We start from the raw sequence: 14,375 nt of genomic DNA, 5'->3' as shown, positions 1-14,375 counted from the left end.
TTAACTAACAAAAATGTGCTTCAGATGTTGAATTATCATGGAACCATGATAAGCTGATGAAACTTTGTAGAGCTACAGAACCAAACTTTATATATCATTCACTTATTTTCTGTTGTTACATTTCCCCATTCAGGAAATTTGGCTTTTGTGACCAGCTCTTTCATTGCAACACATTCAGAAGAGCTCCACTGCATACTTTTCAGACTTAAAAGATAAACATGTAAGACTGAAAAACAGTTGCCCATTTCAAGCTTTGTGTACAATGCATACACACATTTATTAATAAAAATTGGTCTAAACATCTATTTGTTCTTTGGACCAACTCCAGCCTCCCTTGGTGACTGTAACATGTCTTATAAACCTTTCATAGAAGATTTGAAAAGTAGTACTTCAAGACAAAAAAAAGGAAAACAAATACATTAAAACATCAGCAGCACAGAGACAGAAAGGGAACACAAAGCAGAGACATCCCATTCCAAATTCACCACTATCACAGGTTAGCAGTGTCTTCCTGAAGTCTGCTTTCTGCCTTCTTGCACAAATTCTTTCATCTCATCATCTTACAAGGCAGCTACAAAGTCAGTAGGAAATTTCATGTATGCCCCCAAATACAGGCTGCACATTAAAATCCCTCTTAAGAAGGCAATCAATTAGCACACAGCCTCTATGAGCTTTTCATCCTATCAGACTTTCTGTGCACAGGCACCTCTAAATTATGGGTATTTCTCCACCTCAGAAAACTGTTATAAGAACAAACACATTTATGGTTGCCTGGACCACAGTCAGAGCAGTAAGAGCTACATCAGTACCTAAGATACGGCCTTGCCCCCCTCTGCTGATCCCTGCAAACAGAGCAGGCAGTAGACAAGAACTACCAAGAGTAATGTCGGTAATGGAGGATTTTATGACACTATATGGTACTGGCTGATTTACTTCAGTAGAATTAAGTTCTGCAATAAACACTCCCTATTTTTTATTAAGGGATCAGCAGAAGTCAGCTTAAGGGATTGTACAAGAATGACCCAAATTGCATTGTGTTACTCAACACAACAAATAGATTCCAGAATCTGTCCACATAAACTCATACATAAACATATATACTCATTATAGTAGGGGAAAATATAGTAAATTTCCAGCCTTAGTTTCCATTTCTGTATTCTGTGATACTGGGCACATACCACAAACAAATGAAATGGTATGGCAATAACCCAAACAGTTTAACTGAAGTTGCTTCACCTGTGATGCAAGAAGAGTCATACAGGGTGTTAACAGGCAGAAACAGTTACTTATTGCAAAGCTCACCTGCAATACATGACTTTCATAAAGATACTATAGGTTATCATCGTGGAAACCTAAATCTGAATCCTTCTTTCACTGAGCCATTAAGAACAAATTCCTCAAAACTTTCAAGATAAAGTGAAGCAGGAATTTCAGCTACAGAAACATAGTGCAAAGGTTCAGTTTGGCACTGCAACATTATGGACAGCCAAGAATTTATGGTAAAATCACTTTAGATTCAGAAAAAAAAGAATCCTATAATTGAACCTATATTGTCAAATTTATTGCATACTATTGTACCTTCACAGTAATCAAAATCAGACATGAAAGTTTCTAAAGAAGCAGCAATCACAGATTGCAGTAAAGTACACCACTCAAGGGGAAAAAAAATTGCATTTTGGCAATTTTATAGTCAAGTGTTCTTTATGCTCTTCCAACAGTCATCTGTCAGATATTTTCCACTTAAAAGGTGTGTATTGTTTCTCCTCAGTCCTCGTGAGACTTCTCTGCAATGACTTTGCATTCATACTGAAAAACAGAAGTTGACAAAATTAGTAAAATTAATTTATGTAACTAATTAAAAAGACTGCTATTTCCATAAAGTGGGTGATAAAATATTGTATGTCTTAGCTTACACTACATTCAGCTAAGTTTGGTCCCCCTCAGTTCTGTGCACACACTTGGCTTCAACTGCCATCTCCTTGAGCAGCAGAAAGGGCAGGTCAGACTTAGGGGATGGCCTGACTTCTCCCCAGAGTGCTCATGTAGCTCCCCATCTTTAGAGGACTAGAAGGATGCAACTGAGCACACAGAACAGCCATGGGCTGTGCTCTGAATGACAGTATTAATGGCTCACTACCCAGATCAAAGACGCAACAATTACCAATTTCTACCTTAATCCACACTCACAAGCCAAGCAGCTGCCTGCTACAAATGAAGGAAGGAATGACATGTGGATTAAAACTTTTAATAGAAGGTGATCAACCAATCCCATCCAAACTTACCATTGCTAGCTGCCTGCCAATATTGCCCATAGTTATTCCACCAGCAAAAAATATACATGGCAACCAGGAACGAACATAAAGGAAATCTGGAGATGTGTATCTGGAGAAGAGCACACATTTTTGAGCTCAGTGTTGAGTCCTCCAATTACATGAGACAAATGCACAAAATTAAATAATAGAAGATTTCAACTCAAAAACATATGTGTATTATAGAATCTAATTGCTTGCAACAAATTACAAAGGAGGCTTCTTACTGATTATAATCCCATTTGTTCAACTAAAAAAAGCATATTATGCTGTTGATAAGGCTGCAATTTCATTAGGATACACAACTTCAACTAAAAGTTCCACAAATATGTAAAAGTTTTCATGTCCAATTTACATTATATTCAAGTTTGAGGGCTGGCAGCTTTGGAAACCATCTCAAATTACCCTTTCAGTTATTCTCATTTTGTAATATCTTCAGGGGCCACCATTTAACCTTAATGGAGTAAATACTTACTGATACACTCCATTGTAGACCAGAAGCTGTGACACCAATGTAGCGAGGAAAGCAATTCCTACTCCAAGACCAAAGCCACTTCGTGATCTATCAAACGTCCACCACAGCCCAATCGACAGGGCTGCTAATGTGAGAGATAACTGGAAGTTGTTGGCAAAATCCACTTTCTGTGATAATTGTTAAGGATAAGGAATTATCACATACAAATGTAAAGCAGCTTTCTTTGTTCCGTTTAATGCATTTTGGTACAACAGGGAAAAATAACCCACAACATAAAAAACCCAGCAGTAGCTGTTATCAGCTATCACACACATCAGATATGTGTAAGTAAGCCTTCTAAGTGTTGCAAATATATCATGAAACTAAAAATGTATGATTCTTCTTTACATTTTTAGGGTCTCAGCACTGTAATAGCGCAATGAGACTATATGCTTAACAGACAAGAGTTTTATACTGACTTACAATGCACATTACTGTTCAGAGTAAGGACATCTCACATTTATGTGGTCCTTTACCACATTAACCATGGAATCTTCAATCCAGCATTAGATTCCTCCAAATGGCAGAGATTTACTGCAAAAAAGCATTTATCACTTTTGCAGTTTTGTTTCATTTACACACTAGATAACATTAGGCCAAACAACAAAAATGTTTTTCCACAAAATGTAAATATTATTACTGCAAAAGTTATTTGTGTAAATCAACACTGAAAATTGGTTTTGTCAACTCTGTGATTAAAGTGTGAAGTCACTCCAAATATTTTTGTAGTGTTTCACATTCACAATGTTTTGGCAATGCCAACTCATCCTCACCACTCCTATCCAAAAGAGATTACGGAAAAGGAGGCTGCCAAGTTTCATAAGCCTGGATGAAAATTCATGGAGTGACAACATATGCCCTATTTTCTCAAACAGACATAGAGAAGGATCTAGAGGAAATGAGAAAGGAATTCAACTAACTGAAATAAATAATTACAAGATGAGAAAAAAAGGCCGAACAAGACCAAAAGCCACTCCAAATACAGCTACATGCAGAGCTGGAATAAGCTGAACAGATAGGCTGGAGAGCTGCCAAGGAGGAAACATAAACAGTGCACTAATCTGGTTGATTCTATGATTCTAATGATGTCCTGGAATATGTGTTACAACTGTTATAAAACTGCAAGAAAGTTTGGTGTAAATAACGTGAGCCATGCAAAGAGAAGCCCTCCATTCTCCTGTATTTCTTACAAGTGCCGAAGTTTCACGTGCTTACGCAACAGGTATGGTCCAGGGAACCACATGATGAGATTAAGGTATCATTGGCAAGGAGAGCAAGGTTCGCAAGGGACAGTGGGAATGACTCTGAACCTTAGCACCTCCAGCTCAACTGGCTATACCGGATAAGACAGCTGGTGGGAACAAACTCATGTGAGGTTTCAAATCTCTTCAGTGAGCTCCCAGATCCTTCATCTAACTTGCTCTCTTTTGCTGGAAATGAGGAGAGTCAGCAACATGCAATCACAACTTCTTAGCGTGGTTTTCACAAACTGTTGGGAGTTGATGCTGAAGGGGATGAGAATTCCACAGACACCAACTTTCTTCCAATTAGTTTACAGGAATCTAATTTTCACAGACAGATCCTTGTTTTATCTGACAAAGGCAGCACTAGGCACAAGTACAGAAAACCACTAAGACTCACTGCACTGCCAGTAAGGTGTGTCAGTCCACATAAAAAGCAACCTGCCTGTTCCCAGCTGATTCAGAGGGAAGAAGGGCAGTCTGGAGCACACTTGTGCAAGAATGTATCTGAACAGATAAACAATTGGGAGTAAAACCTACTCAAACAAGATGAATTGTAATTGCTGATAGAGAATGAGGGGAGGAATGGTTATTCTCTCTGAATCAAGGCATCGTTTTCAGAACGGGCCAATATTTACTTGTTTTGTGTAGTTCTGAGTATTACCTGCTTCTGATTTTTATGTGTTTCACTGGTAACCTAAAGACTGGGCTTCGACCTCTTGCAACTGTTACATCAAACCTTACTTTTCTGTAATAAATACCACAGAAGGGTTTCTCCTTCAATTATTCAAAGTAAATAAAGAGTCTAAGTACAATAAAACACAATATTGAGGCATTTCTAATGAAAACATTTCTGTGAACAAAAAGACAGAGGAGGGCTGCAAGGACAATGTAAGGGTTGGAGCACCTCTGCTGTAAGAATAGTCTGAGGGAGCTGAGGTTGTTCAGCCTGGAGAAGACTCAATGGGGACCTTATAGCTGCCTTCCAGTACCTGAAGAGAACCTGCAGAAGGCTGGGAAGGCCTTTTCATAAGGGTGTGGGTGTCAAGCAATAGGACAAGAGGGAATGGTTTTAAGTTGAGTAAATTTAGACTAGATCTTAGGAAAAAGTACGAGGGTGGTGAAACTTTGGAGTGGGTTGCCCAGGGAGACTGTGGATGCTCCCTGCCCAGAGGTGTTCAAGGACAGGTTTGGATGCAGCCTTGAGCAATCAACTCAGCTCAGAGGCATCCCTGCCCATGGCAGGGAGGTTGGGGTAGATGATCTTTAAGGTCCCTTCCAACAATTCCATGATTATCACCTCCAATACTGTTAAGACAGTTTGACTCAAAGAGATGATCTTCACCTCCCTTGCAAAAATGCTGTGAACAGTATCTTTAACAACAATTCACCATGACTATGTGAGCTTTTGTCTTAGGGTAAACCCATTTGTTATCACCAATTTCATGAGAACAGAGGATACAGCACTGGCATGATTTATTCCAACAAAGACTGCTACACATCGCATTACACTGGACCATTCTCTCTTGAATTTATGTGGCTCTCCCAGATGTCTGTCCATGCATGGGTACAACAACCCAATCGCAGCTGTGAAGACGGGAAAGAGAAAAGGCCCAGAAGTTAAAGCACTGGCAGTATTAAAGACTACCTAGACTTTGTCAACTACTGTCACTAGTAAACCTCTTAAGGATAAATAATACAAAACATGCAATGTAAAAGAAGAGATATTTCAAACTATTACATTACTTAAGCCCCACAAAACTTTAGCAGCATCTTCAACTACTGCAGCAGCGACCCAGAAGAAGTAGCAAAACAGAGACAATTTGAACTAGGAGTGGAGAACAAAACAGCTCTGCATTCTACCAAAATGTGCAGTCTTATGCTTCAGTTCAAAAAGAGTAATAACAGTTTGGAGGCTAATGCTTTTGAAAATCCACATATCAAACATACATGCTTAAATAACTGCAAACCAAACCAACTACAATAAGGACAGTGTGGGGCTTATAACAACAATATTTTGTGTTTTCTTTTGTTGTTTTTACAAGCAGGTTTTGTTTGGATAATGTTTTCTTCACTGTCACTATAAAGACTCACACAAAGGAGAGAAAGGCAAGAGCCCAGGGTAGCTGCTAAATACAGCAAGCAATAGGACTTTCAGCCTCAGGGAACTGTAATGTTCTTTGAACATTTCTGCATAAACGTGTTGTCTACTACAACTGCAGCTAAAAAGATTGTTACCCACACTGCCGAGGAATTACACTGGCATTTAATGTTAAACTGGAGCTGCAAGAGTGGGACAGAGGCTGAGTCATTGGTATAGACTTCAATGCCCTCATCCCAGCACACTGTTGGAGGTTATGTTATAGCAAATGCTTCTTATTATGCCAGAAATTGGTCTCCAAGATTCAGGAAAATAAATGACCAGTACAACTGGAAAGCTAAAAAAGCTCTCTGAGCCATTTATTTTGCCAAAGGCATTGGGTAAGACTGATGACTAACAATAGTGATGGATGAAATGACTGCTCTGAAAACAGCCTTGATCATCATTGATTATAAATATGCAAAATTATTCTTTTCATAATAGTAAACCATACTGCAGAGAAATGTTCATGTCAGTTCCAGGAAGGCTGTGCACATACAAATGGTGAGAAAAATTGGTATATTATCAGCATTTATGACAGAAGGTGCCTCTACATACATTAGCAGAGAAGGAAAGAAAATGGAGAAGAAAAGCTGATAATGAAGAAGAAAGAACTCCAAACAACTCATCGTGGGTAAATCCTGCTAAGAAAAGCCAATTAAGGTAGCAACATTTTCAAATTATGCAGCTTAAAATCAAGTGGTGCAAATGTCTAGCAGGTGACCGACTACATTTTACAGTCCATATCCAGTCTTTCCATCAAATCCATCAACCTATCAGAAACAGAAAAGTTCTTCTGACACTGGCAAGATCTAGACTTCACAACTTCCCCATACACAGCTGCAGACAGTGCTCTTGGACTGCCCAAGAGCATAAGATACAGCCTGATGTGAACTGTTGGCAGTGCAAACATTATGGTGAACACTTGTAAACTTCATGCATTTGGATTCCGCAGGTTACCAAACCTTCAGCAGACATGACTGTCAAGGCAATCAGTTTAAAGGACAGAAACCAAAAACTAATCAATAATCTTAAGAACACAACAGAAAGACTAAGACTACTAGCAGATAAAGCATGTACGTAACTGCTGCCACAGCATGTCAAATGTGTTTGGCACAGTAACAAAACAGACATATTCAGAGAGGTATCTGCAGGGTCTCCTTTCAAGTTAAGCTCTTGTATGACATCTGGGTTGCACCATTTTAAGGAGTTATCAAAATCAAAGCAATTAGACAATTGGGGGGGAAAAATTAAATATCATTAGCAAAACAGTGATGCCAAATCAAAAGCTACTTTACCGATTTCTGTTAGTGCCCAGAAATATGAGCTTCCTAATGTTATTATAACTGACTTCTAAGAAGATACCACCTTTAAAGGTCTGCTAAAGCAGAAACTTCCAGTACTGACTGCTAAGAATGTTACCTCAGTTAAGCATAAAACTGGTCCACAGGATCACTGACTTTCAGAGACTAGCAGAAAACCAAAGACAAAAGAAGAGGAAAAAGGGCTGTTTCTTGCTGCTTACAGTAGACATCTCACTCAAACTAGCTAAACACACAAAAACCTCAACTACCTTTGTGATCATGGGAAAAATGGCACATGTTCACATCATCCAACTTGCTACACCAACCTGACCAAGGTCCTCTGTTCAGGAACATACCTCTACAACCACAAACTGCATGCCTGACCCCACCTCCCTCAGACACAGTCTTCCAGCTTCACAGAACTAAAGCATTACTCCGTGTGGCTGGCTGTGCTCAACACAAGGTACTGTGTACTGAGCAATCTGACACTTTCAAGGTATTTTTAAGGGTTGCCAGTAGAGAGTGTTTCTGTAGTCCAGCCCCAAGGTTTCAAGTGGCCTTACCATCTAAAGACTATTAAACTTGTACTCTGACCAGGAAAAAAAAAACAGGCAGCTAGGGTTATTTCTGTCAACACTACTACAGTAAAACAAGTTAGCAGAACAAAAACTTCTGAGCATATTTGTGTGCAGACAGGGAGATCAGAAGAACAGCAATAGCTCAATGAGGACAGTGACTCTGAAAGAGAATTTTTTATCATCCAGATCTGTCAAATCTTCATTTGCAACTAAACAATTACTTATTCAACATTCGATCTCCATGCCAGGCATACATACATGACTTGACTTACCTGACGCTGTGCCACAGCAAGGTGGCACCCACCAAGCTGAGGAGAAGATGCTTGTGATGACATCAGGCGGGAAGAGAGTAACATTTCTCTGGATTTGAAGCAAGTTTAACACCAATGCAAGGAACACACCAATAAAAAACAGCACTATGCCACGAATTACCAAATTCATGCCACGACTGGTGACAGATGAAATATATGGGCCACACTTTTTTGGTAAGGTTGGCATTGCATCATTTTCTGCCATGACTTCTTATGTTCCCAGAGACATCCAACAGGCTGACCAAGGAGCATTCACCTGCAATTAGTATTTTGACTGTCTTCAGTTCGGAGATATCAAAATCCTGAAAAATAATAAAAGAAGTGTGAAAAATGCAGATATAAAAACCATTAAATATATTTCTCTTAACTAAATTGAGATTGGGATAGTAAATATGGCTGCTATATTTTTTGTGCATTTTCCAAGAAGGCAATTAGTCATCTGAGAGCAGAACCAACCACAGCTGCAAAAATGCCTTATAAAGAAACCAGGTTTCACAAATAGCTTTGTTTACTAGGAGACAGAGAGGTGGAAACATGGGATGAGACAACTAGCAATGTGAAACCACAGACAAGAGGTTAAGAAACTAAACCAATATCAGATGGAAGACAGGCTGGCTTTGCAGTAACAATAAATTGTTTCTCTAACCTCCTTTAAACAACAACTGGCGATTATGTAATTCAGAAGCAAACAAATACAGCCCTCAGTTGCAAGTCAGCCACGGAGGTTCACAGATCTCTCTTCTTGAAGAGATGCCAGAAAACATTTCTCAATTGGAAAGTGAATTATTCCACATAGAATCCACATAGAATCAACCAGGTTGGAAGAGACCTCCAAGGTCATCTAGTCCAACCTATCAATTCTGAAAACATTTTTCAGAATGGAGTCAGAATTCCAGCAATCCCACAGTACATTAATTTTCCTGACTGCAGATAAGAGTAAACAGCTCAGCAACCCAGAGAAGTAAGCCCATCGCAAAGAAATACGTGTCCAAGTAATGCACTTTTGGTGAAAACTGCCATACATACTAGGCACAGAAGAATTCCAAGTCCAGAGGGAAAAGGAGTTCCCCTTACCTGTACAGTAGGTAGGGTCCTACACGAGTAACTCAGCCAGCACTACAGGAATGGCAGCATTCCCATCCCAATCCCTCTTTTTTAAAACAACACCACAAACTGTCCATCAAGAGTCTTGTTAAACATGGATTCAATGCCACATTCATGTACAACAACAACTCTGATGGACAGCTTAGCCACCTGGAACTTGAGGGGAAAAAGCAGCTCTGATGTTGTTTTTCAATCTGAAACTGCCAACTAGTGTTGGCTTTTGTTAACTCTTTCTTACAGCCACACAGGCACCAGGGGAGCCAAACCACTGTATCCATCCCCTTTCCTCCTTGGCATTAGCATATCCCCAAGAAGTTCTCTGGACATGCAACAGCAGCGCAGATGACACAGAACTCACTTTTTCTAATGTAAAGCCAAAAAGGGAAGTTAAATGCACCTGGGCTAGTTAAGATACTACAGGTAAGTGCACAGAAGATGCAATGTCATGCCACGGCGCACTCCATCACTCAGAAGTTTCAAGAAGCAAAACAAAACAAAACAAAAAGTGATGATCACATATAATTTCCCACTGGCAGTTGAAGGAAGCAGCAGAGTCCTCCTACGAATACAAGATCTCTTCTACATAGCCAATTCCCTGCATTATTTGTAATTGTGAACACATCTTGGGGAGAAAGAGGGCAACCGTGGCATCTGACTTCATTTCCTGACTCACACTGAACAGATGTCTCCATCAAGGCTGGGAATGGCACTGCAACATACTTCCCTCAAGCAAAAGGGAGGTGCTCCAGATTTTTTTTTCCTCCCTCCTCCGGATGTCATAGCAGCAGAGCTTGGATAATACATTTAGCCTCCAGTAAAAAAATCACAGATACATCATTACCTCAGCTGAGAACCTCCCCTGTCCCTACACCCTTTGTCCATCAGATGATGGCAAGAAATTTCCAGAACTACAGCAGTCTTTTCAATGATATCACTGGATAATGTAGGTCCCATATACAAACCATACCTTATAGGGGCTTTTAAACCACTACATCCTTCCTTAGCTTTAGTTTGACTAAGAAAATAAGCTAAACTCTTGATTCTCCACTTAACATCATTCCAACAGCTCTTGGCACTTTCTGAAGTCTGAATACTTATTTCTTTAACACATGACCAGAGCTGATGCATACAATCTTAGGTTCAACTTTCAAAGCCTTGCACAAGAAAATCCACATCTGCATTTTTCTCTTTAAATGAGCTTTTCTGCTACACACTAAGGAGTACGATTTCTCTTTTTTTTTCGCTGTCATAAAGCAGATGCTCACATCCTGTGTTCTGTTACTCTTCTTTCCTGTCACTGAACCCTTCATTCTTTGGTACAATCCCCAAATCTTGCATGCTGAATTTCAACCTACAGCTATTACTTACTTTAAAACTCAGTATCTCTCCTTTTCTTCCTGTAGGATATTTCAGACATCTTCAGCCCAGAAATTTCCCAGCTTTGAGTCTCAGCAATCATTATTAGTAATGCATCCTATTTTGTGCACAAAGATCATCAACTAAAATAGTGAGCTCAAGTTACTCTCTTCGATTAAATCTATTAATAATTTCCCCACAGACATTATTTCCCCACTCTATACTATCTCCCAGTATCTCCTTTTAACCAGACTGCTTCTTGTAATTCTTCAGATACAATAATCTCCAACTTAATTAAGAATCATCAGCTGTCCCACACAGCAATACTGATGTAAACACTGATCAGAACTTAAACATTTTTTTCATCTAGAAATGTTGATGATCAAATGAAAACCCAATTTTATTATGGCTTAAACCAGTTTGAATATACAAACCTGTATTTACTCTATTTCCATTCATTTAATACATCATTTGGCAAATGTATGATATTTAATTATGAAGACTTATCAAAATGTAACAAGACTTTGCTATGCATGGAAATCACTGCTTTTATACAACCACTGCAGCTGCAACTCATTCAAAGCATTCAGCAACAGACTGTAACTAGGAGGTAAACAGCCTGATCACATCTGGGTAGGTACATGCCAGGGAATGTTTGTAATGCAAGGTCTGGATTTAACATGATGCAGGAGTTTCCCTTCTGGTTTCTCACCCTACACATATTGCTCCTATTTGTTTCAATCCCAGTTTCTACACTTCACTCACTGGCTCCAAGACCTTCTGGTATGTTACAAACAGAGCAATGGGGAGATGAAGCAAAGCAACCAATGCCCAAAGACTCTTCAGTGCCCTGGGCAACCTAGGTTCACAATGAGCAAGCACACAAAAAGTATTTACTACTGTCACCTTACATGAAAATGGAAATCCAGTTCCTAAAGAAATCACCTCCTTCTTCTGGATTGGAGGTTAGCATGCCTGCAGACAGAGGATAGAGAATGCCTCTCTTAAGCCTCGTATTTTACCAAGGGTTTCCACTCAGATGGGAATATACTTCACATATTGAACCAACAGCACTTCTCAAGCTTCAACTCCTGTAAACGCACACTCAAAACTGTAACACCGCACTGAAAGCTACAGGCTTGGCCCTGCCATGAAGTCTGAGCTGCACTTCCCCTTCTTGGTGGCATATGGCTTCAACCCAAGTTTTTTTTAACACACCATGCAAGAACATTACACAGGATTCGCAAGGCAGGCGCACAATGTCTGGCGCTGCGCAAAAAAAGCTAACAACTAAATTATCACCCCAGACACTTTCAAGACACTTAGTCAACTTGACTGTCTTCTAATTAGAAGATCCATTCTGCCAGTGCTCTCCGGTTCTCTTTGTGCTCATGAAGAGCCTTCTGCTCTGTGCGTGCGTCACAACTTCTGACACATATAAACGCAGTAGACAGAGAGTAGTGTAGTGGGGGCCAAGAGATTTATTTAATGCAACACAAGAGATGGCAGAAACGGTCAAGTGATAAGAAACCACCTGCCTTCTGAGGGGCAACACCGAGAGCAAACCAGCACCGCCAGTTGACGTGGCAGGCTGCCAGTCATCTCCAGACCCCCAGCTCTCAGGATCCCTATCCACCCGGGAGCATTCAAGTCAGCATTAGCACCTCCAGCCCAGGCTGGGCCCACTAAGCAAGGCCAGCGGAGGGGCTGCAGCCCAGGCCGCACACGGCCCGGCCCCGCCTGGCCGAAGAAGCCTCGCCCGGCGGAAGATGTAACCACTGTCTGTGGGACTCTCACCCTCCTCTCCGTCGGCCTTGGTACAGCGGACACCTGTCTCATAGCCCCAGGCACAGCCCTAGGAACAGCAGCAACGAGTCGCCCGTCGTTTGCGCTGTGCCCCTGGCAGCCCGGCTTGTGCCGGGGCCCCGAGCCACCCCGCCCCGAGGCAGAGCTCCGGCAGTGACAGTTGCCAGGGGCTCGCCCACCCGGGGGGAGGACGGGGACGATCGCTGCCCGCCCGGCCCAGCTCATACACCGCACCTCGCACAACCGCAGCCTGTCCCGCGCCCCACTGCACCGACCCACCCGTTCCCTCCGCACGGCAACTGCTATCGAAGACCCGGCACTCACTCGGCCTCCGCCATCTTCTCCCTCCCCGCGCCAGTCCCCGCCCCGCGCAGGCTCCGCAGCGCCCCGCCGGGCCCCGCCGAACAGCTGACGGCGGCGGGCGGCGACAGGGGCCTGGCTGGGGCCCGTGGTCTGACGTGGGGCGCCGGATAAGGCTGCCGCACCGCCCGTGCGGGATGCATGGAGTACCTCAGAGTAACTTGCGCAGGAGCCTGTTTAATTAGCGTAACTGTTGGTCCTTTGGAAAGGGGTTCAATACTTACAAAGAAAAAAAGGAAAAAGAAAAAAGGAAGCCTGCAGTTAGGCTTTTTGTAGCATGCTTCTGGTTCCAGCTGAGTTGGGTTTAGCCAGGTACGGTTGTGTAATGTTACACGGTTCAGTCACAGAGAAGAGAAAGCTGTTTCCAAAGTCGGTCTGCAAGCCTGGCTCTGACTCTGGCTGTGCACGGTGCCTGCGTCTGCAAGGACTTTCACATGTGCTTACCTTAGTGATCACGACAAAAACGGCACAGCTCCTTGCTCCAGAAATCACGTTTTCGCCCCCAGTCTAGAGCCTGTCCGGGACAATATACAGTGAGGAGCAGAAAAAAATCTGCTTTGACCCGTAGTAGAGAGTAGCAAAAACCCTGCATATGTGGGGAGAGATACAGGAGATTAATCCTGTTATATTCATTTATATATAGCACATATTAATTATTCATTATTATTCTCTTAACCTTTTCTAATTGCACTGATAATGTATACAAATTAAGTATTTACACATTGCATTCCCTCATGTTTAGTATTTGTGGAAAAGACGTTGGTAGAGCTTTCCAGAGCTTTTTGCAGTGGTTCAGTGCAGATCTTATTACAGTTCCCTGGTTAATATTTGGAGAGGGTGGGACTTTTAACTGTATTTACTTCAGTGGTTATCACTGAAGACACCACTCTTTTCATAGAATCAACAGGTTGGAAGAGAACTCCAAGATCATCCAGTCCAACCTATCACCCAGCCCTAGCCAGTCAACTAGACCATGGCACTAAGTGCCTCAGCCAGGCTTGTATTGAACACCTCCAGGGATGGTGACTCCACCACCTCCCTGGGCAGCCCATTCCAATGCCAATCACTCTCTCTATGAAGAACTTCCTTCTAACACCCAGCCTATACTTTCCCCAGCACAACTTGAGACTGTGTCCCCTTGTTCTGTTGCTGGTTGCCTGGGAGAAGAGACCAATCCCCACCTGTCTACAGCCTCCCTTCAGGTAGTTGTAGACAGCAATGAGGTCACCCCTGAGCCTCCTCTTCTCTAGGCTAAACACCCCCAGCTCCCTCAGCCTCTCCTCACAGCGCTGTGCTCCAGGCCCCTCACCAGCTTTGTTGCCCTTCTCTGGACACATTCCAGCACCTCGACA

General features: G+C 41.9%; 1 protein-coding gene across 4 annotated transcripts; it reads right to left on the bottom strand.

The window, feature by feature from the left end:
- Positions 1–252: 252 nt before the first annotated feature.
- On the bottom strand, positions 253–13,093 carry INSIG2 (insulin induced gene 2). 4 transcript variants are annotated; one of them, XM_064156357.1, is made up of 6 exons: positions 12,988–13,093; positions 8,359–8,699; positions 5,527–5,651; positions 2,785–2,951; positions 2,283–2,382; positions 253–1,806 (listed from the first exon to the last, which is right to left on the bottom strand). In XM_064156357.1, exons 2-6 carry the CDS (start codon positions 8,600–8,602, stop codon positions 1,765–1,767), a joined length of 678 nt encoding a protein of 225 aa, XP_064012427.1. In that variant the 5' UTR covers positions 8,603–8,699; positions 12,988–13,093; the 3' UTR covers positions 253–1,764. The 4 variants fall into 4 exon arrangements, with proteins under 4 accessions (XP_064012427.1, XP_064012435.1, XP_064012445.1 ...); XM_064156365.1 differs by having other exon boundaries at positions 12,943–13,021; XM_064156375.1 differs by lacking the exon at positions 12,988–13,093 and adding an exon at positions 12,655–12,900.
- Positions 13,094–14,375: the final 1,282 nt, after the last annotated feature.

The sequence above is a fragment of the Pogoniulus pusillus genome, chromosome 2 (genome assembly GCF_015220805.1).
Source record: "Pogoniulus pusillus isolate bPogPus1 chromosome 2, bPogPus1.pri, whole genome shotgun sequence".
NCBI lineage: Eukaryota > Metazoa > Chordata > Aves > Piciformes > Lybiidae > Pogoniulus > Pogoniulus pusillus.
Note: the sequence above shows the minus strand (reverse complement) of the source record. Positions and strands in the feature narration are given on the sequence as shown.

Excerpts from the sequence above, each read along its gene's own strand:
- INSIG2 (XM_064156357.1), bottom strand. The coding sequence starts at position 8,602 with ATGGCAGAAAATGATGCAATGCCAACCTTACCAAAAAAGTGTGGCCCA. Across the intron at positions 5,652-8,358 it reads TTGCTGTGGCACAGCGTCAG|CTGCGATTGGGTTGTTGTAC; the intron begins GTAAGTCAAGTC and ends CCGTCTTCACAG. Across the intron at positions 2,952-5,526 it reads GAATAAATCATGCCAGTGCT|AAAGTGGATTTTGCCAACAA; the intron begins GTATCCTCTGTT and ends CAATTATCACAG.